Source organism: Acipenser ruthenus, chromosome 6 (assembly GCF_902713425.1).
Source record: "Acipenser ruthenus chromosome 6, fAciRut3.2 maternal haplotype, whole genome shotgun sequence".
Lineage (NCBI taxonomy): Eukaryota > Metazoa > Chordata > Actinopteri > Acipenseriformes > Acipenseridae > Acipenser > Acipenser ruthenus.
In genome coordinates this window covers 26,680,436-26,696,480 of record NC_081194.1, presented here as the reverse complement: position 1 = coordinate 26,696,480, position 16,045 = coordinate 26,680,436, and the positions used below count along the sequence as shown (strand labels likewise).

General features: G+C 37.8%; 2 protein-coding genes across 2 annotated transcripts; both read right to left on the bottom strand.

Moving 5' to 3' along the window:
• Positions 1–2,771: 2,771 nt before the first annotated feature.
• Positions 2,772–7,834, bottom strand: LOC117410790 (thrombomodulin-like). The gene is made up of 2 exons (XM_034017613.3): positions 7,772–7,834; positions 2,772–7,425 (listed from the first exon to the last, which is right to left on the bottom strand). Exon 2 carries the CDS (start codon positions 7,422–7,424, stop codon positions 5,748–5,750), a length of 1,677 nt encoding a protein of 558 aa, XP_033873504.3. The 5' UTR covers position 7,425; positions 7,772–7,834; the 3' UTR covers positions 2,772–5,747.
• A 2,043-nt stretch (positions 7,835–9,877) lies between these two features.
• LOC117410789 (thrombomodulin-like) lies at positions 9,878–13,238 on the bottom strand. Its single transcript, XM_034017612.3, has one exon. The coding sequence runs from the start codon at positions 13,121–13,123 to the stop codon at positions 11,348–11,350; it is 1,776 nt and encodes a 591-aa protein (XP_033873503.3). The 5' UTR covers positions 13,124–13,238; the 3' UTR covers positions 9,878–11,347.
• Positions 13,239–16,045: the final 2,807 nt, after the last annotated feature.

The window sequence follows — 16,045 nt, the reverse complement described above, 5'->3', positions numbered from 1 at the left end:
CTACCTATCTCCCCTAATAATGCACAGAATTATATTATTAGAAATTATTATGAAGTGCTAATAAAACATTTCACACTCAAATTTAAATATTCATAAAAAGAATGTAAGGCCTTGACTTCTGGCATTATTTTTGTCATCATACTTGCATTCCAAGCCTGGATCGCTTAGAGACGGTGGGTTCAATTAACAGCACATTACTGAGATAAAAATACAATTTATGATTTTCTGTAATACCCTTTGTGGCAGGGCGGAAGACCGCCTTGTAAATACTGTGTGTGTAGGTGTGATGCCAATGTATATAAAGATTTACTATTTTGAATTTAAGTTTGGCAGAGATGGGGTTAACTCCATCCCTGCCAAATGTGGAATGTGGCTGGGACTTGATTGAATAATTGATCATCAATCAAGTCCAGCCACATGGTATAAAAGGGATGCCTGAACAAGAAAAAGGGACAACCTTTAGTGAAGGCCATGGCCCAGCCTAAAGGTACCTATTGTTAATTACGTGTTTTGTTTGAACCATTTATTTTGGCCCCTGTGCCTTGTTTGTTTATAAATGTATGCATTAATGCTTTACCTGCAGCTTCCTGACTCTGAGCTTCCTTCCTGGTGGCAACCAACCTTGCCGCGATGCTACAATTTCACACCTTGCAAACCTTGTTGAAAGCACTTCTTTAACAAATGCTGGGGGGAAAATGTTATACTTTGAGGTTTTTATTTTGAAAGTTCTACTTTGAAAAATGGAAAGTTAGTCATAATTGCCTCTATTCATAAAAGTATCACGGTTAATCGCATTTCTTTTAAAACTAATGAAAGTTGTCCATATTGATATTCATAAAATGGTTGTTGATGGAGAAGTGTTCCCTGAGGGCTCTCAAGAGCAGCTGAATACATAACCAATGGAATCTACCAGTATGAGTAGCACAGAGGCAAATTACTGTTCTACAGCTATGTGGTATTAGGGTTTTCCGTGATGTAGTTGCTAATTGTATTCAAGATATATTTACATTATCAATAGTGGGCACACTGTTCTACAGTTATATCAGTTAAATGTATTTTAAATGTATATTGGTTTTCTCACCAAGTAATAGACCCTTTGTTGAGGCGCTGAAGTACATTCCATAGAGTTGAGTGCTGCAGAATGTACATGTAATGGCATGACCCTGGGTAGTTTGTGTAAATGTGAGATATTACTAAGGAATCACAAACTAGCTGCACATTAATACTATAAAAGTTGTGTCTAATAATATTGGAGAGCAGTGTCAGCTGGTGGCCAAAAAAAAGGCAGAGGAATTGGGGTCCCCTTAAGACTCCAGCAGCAGTAGAATCTTATTGTATTCTGACTGACAACACTTTTCATATTATTAGGCTTCCAAGCTGGCTTAGGAAGTCTGTTGTTATTGTAAAGATTTTATTATTTATTTATCTTTTTATTATTATTATTTTTTATTGTCGTTTTTCTTCCCAAAACTTTAAACTGCTCCTGTTCACACGTGGTGTAACCAATCAACATGAAATTTGGTAGGTATCATCCCATCCTGATTATAGTTCAGATGCAAAAAAAATTGCGCTCCTACATTAACTAAGATGGCAGCCTGACACATTTTTTGGAAAAACCTTTCAAAATCATCTTCTTGGGAACTGGTGAACCGATTGATCTGAAACTTCGCATATGTCATCAGCAACCAAACCTGCTTCAAGTTTACAAAGCAGAAGTTGCTGCGATAAATTTTACTATCCAAATGGCTGCTACCAAATTCGCCAAAACACGCTCCAAACATCAAACTGCTTCTGTTTGCAAACCGTTTATCCAACTAACTCTAAACTTGGTAGGCATCATCCTGGGGACAATGGAATTCAAATATGGCAAAATGGTGTTCTTTTGTAAAACAAGGCCTCCAGGCCTATATTTTCTTCTTAAATTTAAAACCGCTTCAGTTGAAAAATGGTTTATTTGATTAACTCCAAAGTTGACAAGCATCATCCCTGTGTCAATACAATTGACTTCTTCAAAAATGGTGTTTGTGCGTAAATCGATATGGCCACCTGATGCATTTCTTTAAAAACCTTCCAAAATCTTCGGTCAAATGTAAAACTAGGCTAGCTTATAACTCTTTACAAAGTGCAGATAGGTTAATGATTACTATGGAACACATATGGGAAAGGGTGGGCGAGTTGGTCGAGTTGTGGTGGAGGTGGTCCCCTCGCCTCCTTCGGCCATAGTGGTCCTGGATTTGTCTTATATTTGCCCCTAAAATGACAGAAAATGATGGTCAAACAAAAATTATGAATTTCCATCTGTTGTTGGTGATAAGAAATAAGGTGTTCACTGGATCTGAATGTCTTGTTACCAGCCTGGTGTGTTTGCATTAATTTCAACAAATTATGTAAGTATAATGTTTAGGTAGCCTGACAATGCGTCATAGGAATCAACTTGCACGTAGAGGTTAGTTGCTCGCAAGTAATTTATTTTTTTTATATTTAGAGTGCATTTCCTAATGTTCATTTTTCTTTTTCTTGTGAAGTTACTGACATCTAGTGGTAAAACAGAATTATTGCAAGAATTATCCATAACTAGATACAAACAGGTATACTTTCTATCTAGGATACAATGATCAAGAAAACATTATATTTCTATTTATTATATTTTGAAAATCCAAAAATCTACATAACTGCATATAATTTTATGCAGAACACTCAGTAAAATACATCTAGTTTTTAAACATGAGAAGGACACGACAGGTGTTTAAGAAAGGGAGGGTAAACCACCCCGGTGAAGTTAGGTTGATATTGGATACTGGATAGTTGCGCAAAATACTAATATTTCACCCAATGAAAGATGTTATGCTAAGGAGTAATTTAAGCCATGTCTCATTGATTTGCGAGTTAGCAGTCTCTAGTTATGAACATGAAAAATACGCATTCATATTGACTTTACATTGACCTCATCAAAGATGTCATTATTATTATTATTATTTATTTCTTAGCAGACGCCCTTATCCAGGGCGACTTACAGTCGTAAACAAATACATTTCAAGAACCACAGTGCAAGTAATAATACAATTAAGAGCAAGATAAATACAATGATGAATACAATGACTTTGGTTCAAGCAAGTACAAGTGTGACAATACAATTCAATAATATAACAGATAAGTGTCAGTGATAGTTACATCAGGATATGATTAAATACAAAATACTACAGATTAAACACTTGGCAGATTATAGTACTCTGAAGTACAGGATTAAATACAGTAAATAGGGGGCAGATAAGAGCAAAATAAAGCACATTTAAATGAAGGGTGATAGTGTCCCAGGATACAAACAGAGGAGTTCTACAGGTGCTGTATGAAGAGGTGAGTCTTAAGGAGGCGCCGGAATGTGGTCAGGGACTGGGCAGTCCTGACATCTGTAGGAAGGTCATTCCACCACTGCGGAGCAAGGGTGGAGAAGGAGCAGGCTCTGGAGGCAGGGGAGCGTAGAGGAGGCAGAGCCATCTTCTAGTGCAGGCGGAGCGGAGAGATCGAGTGGGGGTGTAGGGAGAGATGAGGGTCTGGAGGTAGCTGTGTGCAATCTGGTCAAGGCATCTGTAGGCTAGTACAAGAGTCTTGAACTGGATGTGAGCGGTGATCGGGAGCCAGTGGAGTGAGCGGAGTAGTGGAGTTGCATGGGAGAAGCGAGGCAGAGAGAACACCAGGCGAGCAGCGGAGTTCTGGTTGAGCTGGAGCGGATGGGTGGCGGACGCAGGGAGGCCAGCCAGGAGGGAGTTGCAGTAGTCTAGGCGGGAGAGTACCAAGGCCTGGACCAGGAGCTGGGTGGCGTAGTTGGTGAGGAAGGGTCGGATTCTTCGGATGTTGCTCAGGAAGAATCGCAAGTGCGTGCCAGAGTGGAGATGTGCTGGGAATAAGAGAGGCAGGGATCCAGGGTGACTCCAAGGTTCTTAGCGGAGGAAGAGGGAGAGAGTGTGGTAGATTCCAGAGGAACAGATATAGAGAGATCAGAGGAGGGGGAGGAGGAGGAGGGAAAGAAAAGATGGTCAGATTTAGAGAGGCTGAGTTTGAGGTGATGCGAGTGCATCCAGGAGGAAATAGCAGACAGACAGGTAGAGATACGGGAGGGGATGTCATGCTAAGCGGTAGTTATGCACACAGAAAATATGCACTCATATTCACTTTACATTGGACATAATGGTTCATAACTTCTACATAAAAACTCGCAAAAGAATGCTATTTCACACATACATATTGCATTGTTATTATTCTCCTCTTAAGAACATGAAATAGGCCTATACAAGCTAAAAGTCATAGCCTGCCTCACTTTTCTTTTTAAATGTGCACTCGCAAGCGAATATAATGTAGTGCCTTTGCAGCAAATGGACAATATGCATTCATTCTTGGTGTGTGTGTGTGTGTGTGTGTGTGTGTGTGTGTGTATTTGGTATCGCTTTCCACCATTAAAAAACCGCAGCTGCCAGGGCGTCCCTCCTGTGGTTTGTAATGTTAAGGTGTGCGAAAACTCGCAAGTATCAGGTTAGAGAAATAGGACAGCAAACGAATGTGTAGCATCAAATGACAAAACACTATTTGGGTACTATATGTTTTAAATTTTTATGCAAAACACAAATGGGGATAAGAACAAGAACAGCAAGAAAAGCATCATCAACAACAACAACAACAACAATTATTATTATTATTATTATTATTATTATTATTATTATTATTATTATTATTATTATTATTAACAACGCCAATATCAACCTAACTTCACCGGGGTTTGTAACCCAATCAGAAAAAAGACACCCGCATTTAGCTAATATATATGTCACGATAAAAGTCAAAATCTGGTTCATCTTATGTTTTACAGGTAAATGTCAACATTTACCAACAAATAAGGTTGCAAATGTCCGAAATTCTTAAGAAATACATTGCTTTTGGGACACTTACCCGTTAATCTTAAGAGGGTTATTCATGAGATTTACCGATAAATGTAACCAAGTAAAGCGTTATCGTGCTTAATATTTTGTAAAGACATTCGGTCATTCAAAACCGCTTGGTTATTCTTGAGTTGAGATGTACCAGTAAATCTTAAAATCTGCCAATATTAGGACTTTTACCGTAACATATACATTTAAAAATGCATTTAGAAAACAAAAATGCATTTAGATTTTAACAAAATGTTGGTTTAACTGTTGATAAACAAAATATTACAATAAACAGATGCCACAATCGTCTAGCTTTTAAATGCACGTAAAAAGGTGTTTAGACTTTTACATAACTGATTAGCATATTACACATTTTCAATTACAATTCATTCAATTAACATTTACAAAGTGATGAGTTTACAAATGGAAGAAAATGCTAACAGACACATCTTTCTTCAAAAAGAAAAATAACACTTGTTATATAGTGATGAGGGCGCAGGTCGCCCAGACTTACATATGGATGATTAATGAAGCTTAACACAGTAACTTTTCATTAAATATGTATTTAGCGGTTCATCTGAAACTTGTCCTAAACTTATTTTAATCTTGTCCTATAGCACTATTGTCAAGTGAATGCAATATCTATATCAGTTGCATGACTATTTAATCTTTGGAATTGGGGATATTTTAAGGCTAACCACGTTTATAATTTATTCTGTAAATTTGTTTAATTCTTAAGCATTTGGCTTACTTCGTAAAACGTCAATATTTTGATTATGCAGCCTACTACTGCAGAAAGAACAGTTTCTTTCCGTTTTGACACATCGCTCATGTTTTTAAAATGTCATTAAACGAAGAATGCTTTACATACTTCGATGTGGACACCTGTTGCAGACAAACATCTTCTTCTGCACCGCTGCTTTTAAAGTCTGATGAGGCATCCCACTTTGCATTCTTTTTAAGTACGTGGTGCACAAGAAAAACTAGAACCAAAATCACCACCGCGATGCAAATGATTATTCCGAGAAGAGCTCCGGATGTTAAAATAATTCCCCCATCTACAGTATAGTTTGAAGTGGGGGTAACAAGAACACTGATGACTGGCGTAACGCCTGTGGTGCCTGAACCTTCTTCAGTATCTTCAGGAACACAAGAATACCCATCACTGTCAATAGAGTATCCATCGTGACAATAACATGTGTAACTTCCAAATGAGTTATCACACAGCTGGTCGCAGTAGGTCCCCATCTCACATTCGTTTATGTCTACGCAGAAATACCCATTTTCCCTCGTGTCCAATACAAATCCATCATAGCAATCACAATCCATCAGTGAACTGTTTGTTTTTTCTACGCAATCTACTGCAGGACATTCAATATCGAAGCACAAGGGTTTACATTTGTGATGATATTTTGAGTCTTGACTGTACCCCTCAAAGCAGGAACACTGATAGCTCCCCAATACATTTATACAGTTATGCTCACAGGGGGAACTGGAACATTCGTCTAGGTCCTCACATTTACCATCGTCCTCTTTAAACCCTGACTTGCATTTACACTCAGAACTACCAGGTGTGTTCACACATACCTGGTCTTGACGACAACCAGCCTGTTTCATTATACACTCATCAATGTCTCTGCATCGCTTGCCATCCGGATCCAGATCATATCCATCTTGACACCTACAGAAGTAGCTGTCATTATGAGGAACACATGTATGTTCACAAGTTGCAATGCTGCATATATCTATTTCTGTGCAGGCAACCTTATTATCTTTCAGCTGACTACCAGGTGGACAGATGCACTGGGGCTGACTGTTGATCATTTGGCATTGATGTTCACAACCACCATTATCAATCTGGCAATCCCAAGGACCCATCATCCAATCACCTTTACTGGAACAGTAAACTTTGAAACCAGAGGGTGAACAGGTTGCAGTACTTGCCGGTGGAAGTGATCTAAGGTCAGCTCCCTGAAAACCTAGTGGTGTGCTGTATAGAATAGAGAGGTCCGTATCTGCGGGTAGAGCTTCACATGTTTTATTGAAATTGTATTCACACAAAAATCCTGCCAGTTTATCCTGACATGGTCTTTCTTCCCAGGTTAGATCACTGGAAACCGAGACACACTGCTGAGTGCATGTTGAATCATTGCCTTTCCAATTTGAAAAACCTGTGCTTTCATCTCCTGTTACCCACTCATACCCTCTTAGTGTTATATCATTGTTGGTGCATTGTCCTTCAGGAAGCTGCAGGCCAATCCAGAAATCTCCATGTCCATTAGCCATCAGCGTAGACATTGCACCGTTGGCCAATGTTGATCGCACTGTCATTAAATGTCCTTGCTGCGTGCTGCACACATCATTTGCATTCTGAAACGCCTTGGAGTCCTGGTGTATGGTGTAGCAATCATTCCCAATGCACAAGCCGCTTTTTGGCGACTGTCCTGTTACTTGCTTCAACAAAAGTTGAGCAACAGCGACAATTGTCACCAATTCCTTAAACATTCTGTAAGAAAAAAAAAAGATTCAAACTACTGCATACATATAGTTCCAGAACTTTGAAGACTCCTTAGCTGATACAGCAGTCTGTTTAATGGCAGAGGTTTGTGATCCAGCTTTATAAATGCTCCGTTTTCGTCATTACCGAAAGGCAATCCTTGCGGAATAACCGTGGCAATATTCCCTCGTATTTCTGTGATGACACAACAGATTAAACATTCCAAGAAAAACATGTAAAGACTGGATCAGTATGTAATTTATACTGTTTAGTTACGTCTTTACAAATGGTATTCCGACATTATATGGAATGATTACCTGGTTTCCTTTTTATACTCAGCACAGGGCATGCTCACCTGCAATGGACACACCTACTACTGCAATGTACACGCACCTACACCTGGAATGGTCTGTGAGAGACTTTCCTCATCAGAGTTGCGTTAAATGCTGTTTCCACACCTTTTAATGTGTTTCTAAAAATCTTTTTGGAATGGCATTTTTGAGTAAATAAAATAGTATGTGTGATGTAACGCTTTGTTATTGTCAGTTACGGGGCGTACCTGTAGACTAAAACAGGGAACGGTATATTGCGCTGTAAATTGTTTATATAAATGTTCTCCTTCTGTAGGCTACTTGAAGCCGTTGCCACATCGCCACTCTGTGAGCAGAATATAAATACTTCTTTAAGCTGTAAGCGGTTTCACGTGGCATTATTTGCTTATATAAACTTTGTTTGAGACGAGGCGAGAGAGGAAGGATCGACAGGTGCGGGGGACCTGAGAGTTGGTGTGCTGCTGTAGATGAGTGTTCTGGAGACGCGCTGTTTTTTGTCTGGAGTGTTCGGGAATTTGACGTCTTTGTTTAAATCATACTGGGAGAGGTATTGCTGCTTTGTCCGTTTTTGTGTCCTGTCCTCGGTTGTTTATTTGTTACTCTATTTTTATTATGCTTGGTGTGTTGTAGACGCGGTAGTTGTTGAGGTGATTTATATTTTCTTACGTTTTTGCTAGTTTCCTGAGTGTGTTTGTGTAATGAGTTGTTACTGATATTTTGATTGTTGTTATTATTGGTGTGGTTTGATTTGTAGTTAATCGGTGCGGTTGAGGGCAATAGCCACCTGATTGACCTGCTAATTAGGTAATGTGTTTTTCATTGTTTCCTTTTGTTTACCATTGAAGTCCTGCCAGTCTAATAACAACTAATTAACCCACAATTTATCTTGCACCTTATTTTGCTGCTAAACCTGAACTTTCTTGCTAATTGTTTTATATATACCTAAACTTTGTATTTTGCTGTTGAACTGTTCTAATATAGTTAAACCTGGTATATTGCTGCTAACGTTCCCTAATACTGTTAAACCCTGTGTGTATTAACAACCCTTGCTGAGAAGAGCTGTTTCCAACCATCTACCACTCTTAATGAGAAGTGAAATCGCAGCTATATGTTGGTCTAATACCCCATGCTTTTTAAATATACTGTGGCTATTGGCTGGCTTCATTTAATTCCCCCCCCCCCCCCCCTTGTTTTTTTAGTAAAACTTTAATGCATTTTATTGTATAGTTAACTGATTTATGTAAACTTTAGATCATTATAATAAAATTTTGTGAATTTTTATTCTGCCTCAGTCATTCTGTTGCCATCACCGGTCACTTCGCCTCTATTCCAAACCTTTTAATTTAGTTTAGCAGTGCCCCCTCTGGTGGCGGTGTTGGGACCCCTACAAAAACTCCACGGGGCATGCTTTAAATCGTTACGTTTAATAGGCATAGACTAAAGCATTTCTTTTGTAAAACATTTTACAAAACAAAAAAAAAAAAACATTATATATAATATATATATATAATCTCAAATAACTGTAGCCTACTATCCCAACTGATGGTCTTCCACGCCAGTATTGTAAATCCATTATTCTTATCATTGCCTATTTGGGCACATTGTATATGACTGTATTTGTTGATATGTTACTGTTTGCTGTTACCAGTGCTGCTTCCTGTTACATGATATAAAAATCCCATACAATAATGAAAATAAAATGTACAAATAGTGTTGCTAGTGCAAACCTCTTGTGTGTATTTAGCTAAGTCAAAAAAGTAAGTCTTAGTTACTCATTGTATCTGACCCAGTGGCTTGAAGTATGCAGTTATAAGGACTGTGTACCCTGGTGCACTGATTCTGTCCCTACACCGGTCCCTATTTCAAATAGCGTGTTCAGCACCCATATATATGGACAGCATTTTTTAACCCTAATGGATATATAGTATGTAGATGCTCTCAAGGCACTTGAATGGCCTTTGCATGCACTGAACCAGGTATCTGTTTTTTTGTTGCAACAGCTCCATAATGTATCATCATGCTGATTAGCATGCAAAAGTGGAGATGCATGTAAACCAGTTTCATCATGGGGGGGAAAAAGGTGGGTTAACCTGAAATTTAGCATTACAATTAATGTCATTAAATACATTTGTATGAAACAATAAATTTGCATTTTACTGGGGTTTTTGTGTTGTTTGTGGGGTAGAGGTCACCTTGGGTTGAATTTGACCCCTTCACTACAAATATTTACACTGAAAAAAAACATTCACAGTGGAATATATAAATACTAATATGTGATTAAAATGTATGTTTAAAATAAAGTACATTTTAAACATTTGGTTTACAATGTAACTTTTGTTTAATGCTTGACTGTAGCATCATTACATTTAAAGGATATCTTTTCAGACTCAAACCTACTGTGTATAATAACATTAGTACATTTAAAAGTTTTTTATAAAGACAAAATATACTACACCTCTTAAGCATGACAGATTATTCAATTGACACAAATTAGTATAGAATGAGCACAAGGTGAGCTGCTTTTAATGCCAGTGGATGTTATAGTTTCAAAAGCGTGTTAAATAAATGTTGCAAAATGAAAGATAACTATCCAGAGAGCACTTAAACATTGTAGAAAAATGAATATAAAAATCATATCACAATAAATTACAATATAGATTTTATTTTAAAAAAGCAGTAAAAGATAAATGAAAATATGCTCATTAAAAAGAAACAATCTTTACCCTTTAGACATGGTATTTACATGTAATCAGGATGAAACATTTTTTAATATTCTTGGCATAGCAGTGCTACTTGTTTTTGTGGACTGTGAAAACAACAAAATACAAATAATTCAATACTGGAGTTAAATTACATTGTTAAAGTAAAGGCTGTAGTGTAACAATAATCTACTGTTTTATTACAGTAAATGTCAGAAAAAAACTTGAATAGTTGCACTTAAGTAGTTTTACAGAAGCCAACAGTTTATGGCCACACAAGCTTCAGTTCCAAAAAATGGAATGAAAAGCTAATTAAAAAATGTTGTCTTACACACAAATGTATGTTAACCTGATGCAATATTTAAATGCTATGTTGTGAAAGTTTTCTTTATTTGTACGGCAAGTAAAGTTTAAGTACTACACCGTAAAAACCAAGAGAGTTAAACAGTTACATCTTAATGTTCATTTCAATTCAAATCTTTACGACTGTTGTTACCATAATAAATACATGTTAAGCAATTTTAGGAATTATATGTTCAAAAAACCTGTTGCATAAGATTATGTTCAATTCTTTTAAAATATTTGTTATAGTGATGGTACAAGATTGAGAGAAATTGAACATTTTGCACAAAAATACTGCTTTTAACCTTCAGTATTTGCCCATAGAAAGTTTTGCAATGTTGTAATTCAATTAATATATAGGTCAGGAAACATATTTTACCATGCATGTAAAATGAAATATGTTTTAGTTACATTGGATATAGCTTTTCAATGAAAAAATAATAACTTTTTACAACCAATACCCTTTTACTTTTTGCTGTACATTTCTGAAAGCCTGTTTTTGAATTTTAAACATGTTTATGACAGTTGAGGTTTCACATACAGCTGGTCATACAACTTTTAAGAAATGGCAGGTTTGATTTTGTTAACTGGTAATAAAACGTTCATGTCTGTTTTTGAATTTCTGTTAAGAAACAAAGGTATTTTTATGTATTTCTCTGTGGTCACCTGCTGAAGGCCGACTTCTCGTTCTGCACCGCTGCTTTTAAAGTCTGAAGATATATCCCATTTTGTACGCTGTTTAAGAATGTGGTGCACAAGAAAAACTAGGACCAAAGTCATCACCACGATACAAATGATTATTCCAAGAAGAGCTCCGGATGTTAAAAGAGTTCCCCCCTCTACAGTATAGTTTGAAGTGGGGGTAACAAGAACACTGATGACTGGAGTAACTCCTGTGGTGCCTGAACCTTCTTCAGTATCTTCAGGAACACAAGAATACTCATCACTGTCAATAGAGTATCCATCTTGACAATAACATGTGTAACTTCCAAATGAGTTATCACACAGCTGGTCGCAGTAGGTCCCCATCTCACATTCGTTTATGTCTACGCAGAAATACCCATTTTCCCTCGTGTCCAATACAAATCCATCATAGCAATTACAATCCATTGAACTGTTTGTTTTTTCTACGCAATCTACTGCAGGACATTCAATATCGAAGCACAAGGGTTTACATTTGTGATGATATTTTGAGTCTTGACTGTACCCCTCAAAGCAGGAACACTGATAGCTCCCCAATACATTTATACACTTATGCTCACAGGGGGAACTGGAACATTCGTCTAGGTCCTCACATTTACCATCGTCCTCTTTAAACCCTGGCTTGCATTTACACTCAGAACTACCAGGTGTGTTCACACATACCTGGTCTTGACGACAACCAGCCTGTTTCATTATACACTCATCAATGTCTCTGCATCGCTTGCCATCCGGATCCAGATCATATCCATCTTGACACCTACAGAAGTAGCTGTCATTATGAGGAACACATGTATGTTCACAAGTTGCAATGCTGCATATATCTATTTCTGTGCAGGCAACCTTATTATCTTTCAGCTGACTACCAGGTGGACAGATGCACTGGGGCTGACTGTTGATCATTTGGCATTGATGTTCACAACCACCATTATCAATCTGGCAATCCCAAGGACCCATCATCCAATCACCTTTACTGGAACAGTAAACTTTGAAACCAGAGGGTGAACAGGTTGCAGTACTTGCCGGTGGAAGTGATCTAAGGTCAGCTCCCTGAAAACCTAGTGGTGTGCTGTATAGAATAGAGAGGTCCGTATCTGCGGGTAGAGCTTCACATGTTTTATTGAAATTGTATTCACACAAAAATCCTGCCAGTTTATCCTGACATGGTCTTTCTTCCCAAATTAGATCACTGGAAACCGAGACACACTGCTGAGTGCATGTTGAATCATTGCCTTTCCAATTTGAAAAACGTGTGCTTTCTTCTCCTGTTACCCACTCATACCCTCTTAGTGTTATATCATTCTTGGTGCATTGTCCTTCGGGAAGCTGCAGGCCAATCCAGAAATCTCCTTGTTCGTTAGCCATCAGGGTAGCCATTGCATCGTTGGCCACTGTTGATCGCACTGTCATTAAATGTCCTTGCTGCGTGCTGCACACATCATTTGCATTCTGAAACGCCTTGGAGTCCTGGTGTATGGTGTAGCAATCATTCCCAATGCACAAGCCGCTTTTCACAGCCTGTCCTGTTACTTGTAACAACAAAAGTTGAAGAGTAGCAGTAACCGTAGCCCATTCCTTGAACATTTTGCGCAAAAAAACTGTATTCGGACTACTATTTAAATAATATGTCTTCATAAATTCTTCTTTGCAGAAGTCTTTTTAAATATTTCTTAAATTTGCGCCGAATCTGTTTCAAGCTGGGGTGCTCCAGCTTTATAAGAGATTGGGTTTCTGATCAGAGAAAGGAAGGAAGTTGCTTGGGGCAGGGCAGTGTTCCCAGATTTGTCCCTACTCCATTACGAAAACATTTTTGCTACGATTTGGCTGCGTCATATTGTAAATAAAGTTTTTAGTGCTGCATTATTTGACTCAATTATTAAAGGTGTTTATGTATATATATATATATATATATATATATAACGTACATGTTTATGAATGTATCTATAAATAATAACATTATACAAAATATAATTTAATATACAGATAACAAAATAAGGTAAATTACATTTTAGATATAACGTTGTTTCATGTTGTGTGTATGTACACACGGGCTTCGTTTTATTTATTTATTTATTTATTTATTTATTTATTTATGTATTCGTTAACTTATTTATCAATGTGTTTATTTTTATTACAACATTTCATACTAATCGCATTACACTTTAGAGATAATTTTTAGTAATTACTTCTTATGGTCATTACCTTTGTTAAAAAAATTAATAAATAAAATAAAGTAAGACTTAAAGCACAAATATGTAACCTTGACGATTTACAATACTATATATATATATATATATATATATATATATATATATATATATATATATATATATATATTTCTAAATTTAAAAAAGAGGGTTACTACACCTTATATACACTGTAAAACACATTTTTTATAAAATAAAACATTAAGTTGCAATATCCCACAATAATAATTTACTTATTTTTTAATTAATACTGTTTTACATAGAATGCCATATACACAATGGAACTTTCACTGAATCGTGTGTGTTTTAAAATAAACATTTTAAAAACATTTAGCTTCCTCTTTCTGTAGTTTAGGGATTCCCTACAGAACTGTCAAACACTGTTCTACATACCTGTAAGACGTTATATAAAAATAAATATATTGATTTTATACAGTACATAAACCCATATATATTTTCATCGGCACAGCAGAAAAGCTTAATTGTAGTGCTTATATACTGTAGCGTGCTCGAGGGAAGGCAGCAGCAGGGCTGGTAGGTGACGTAATCACGCATGAAGACATGAGCCCCATATATTCTCCTTGCAAAGGAGCCGGCTCTTTTGTACAGGACCAGAGCAATGCTTTCGTGCCAGCGGTCCTGGGTTCGCGCCCGCCCTCCGCCTGTGTGTGTGGATTGCCTCCGTGATGCGTCTGCTTGCTTTAACCGACGTTCGCTGCAATACTATTATCACCGTATGTTCATCAATACCAATGAAATCCATTGGACTAGCGGTAAAAGGTGGACATCATCATGAAATTGCTTGATATAACAGTGAAGCAAACCATTGTAAATGCCCTATACAAAAAGAGTGAGTCAAATATGCAACTGGAACTTAAAAAAATATAATTAAAAAGTCTTGTTCGTGATTAAGGCTACTGTAAGCTCAGTAGTTGGTTATAACTGGGTGTGTCACTTCCCTGGTTTGAAAAGAAAACTGGAAGAGACACCATTACAGAAAATGTTAATGTTGTGAGCGCTAATGCGTCCTTTGTTTAGCCTACAGTATTGTCTCTGTTTAAGCTGTAATTGGGCGGGACTGAGTGCTTCATCCCAGGAAGGGGCCTATCGGGAGCTCTGGTATAAAGAGCTCAGTAATACCTATCCAATGGGCAGGGATATCCCATAGTCATGTTGGTGGTTGTCTTTGAATTGAAAGGGAAACCACGTAAGCAGCATGTAAATAAAAAAAGGTTAAGAAATAAATACTGTCTTTCAAATTGATAAATGAGTTCATCCGGAAGGGGAGTGGGTACAAAACTACCCACACCGGGAATGAAAACTGTGCAAATCGTCAGAAATCTTACACCAAATTATTACTCCCTTTCCCTTCCCATGCATTACATACCAACATGAGTTATCATTATAAGAATTTGCTGGAATGCCACTTGACTGAAAAACCGGCGACAGCATTGCCCGATCAACACACCGCCACTGTCCAGTGGGGCACCATAAACACACGGCGACAATGTAGTTCCACTTGAGCAGAAATGGAAGATGAAGTGCTTCAGTTAGTTTTTATTTCTGCTTTACTTTTGAGAAGTAAACTTGCTTATATCTGAGAAATCCACTTGAAACAACAACAGTTTGGCAAATACCACAGACTTGTCCAAGAAATGAAATTGAGTGACATCGAGTTTTTAACTCGATACTTAAGAATGCCATCTGAAGTTTTTGCACAGCTGCTTTCAATAGTGGCACCTAATGTATATCATAAACCAATCTATCTAGTACCAGTTACACCAAGCAAAGGCTGATGTTGACTCTCAGGTAAATAGGCTACTTTCAGGGTATCTGAATATATATATTTTCCAATTATTATTTTCTAATATTTTCGTATAGTGTAAAAATGCTCAAATCGGTAATACTACTACTACTACATAGAGCTCTTCCTCTGCCTCTTTCGCAGGAGGCTCACGGAGATGGTGCTCGGCGTGCCGGACATGAGGGTGGTCCTTACACCGACGACGTGCTCCTAGTGGCCTCCGATCCTGTTGATCTGGAGAGGATGCAGAGCTGCCAGAGCGTATGCTCTGCCGCTTCCTCTGCCAGGATCAACTGGAACAAATGCTCCGGGTTACTGGTAGGTCCCTGGTGGGTGGACTTCCTTCCTGTCGCGCTCCAGCAATTCTAGTGGAGCGCAGACAGCTTCAAATATCTGGGAGTACATCTGAGCCCTGCGGAGACCTCCAGATTGGAGTTGGAGGATAAAGTTGCTGTGAGACTGAGGTCTTGGTCGGGTCTGCTGAAACTGCTTTCCTTCAGGGGACGGGCTCTGGTCATCAACCAGCTGGTGGCGTTGATGCTCTGG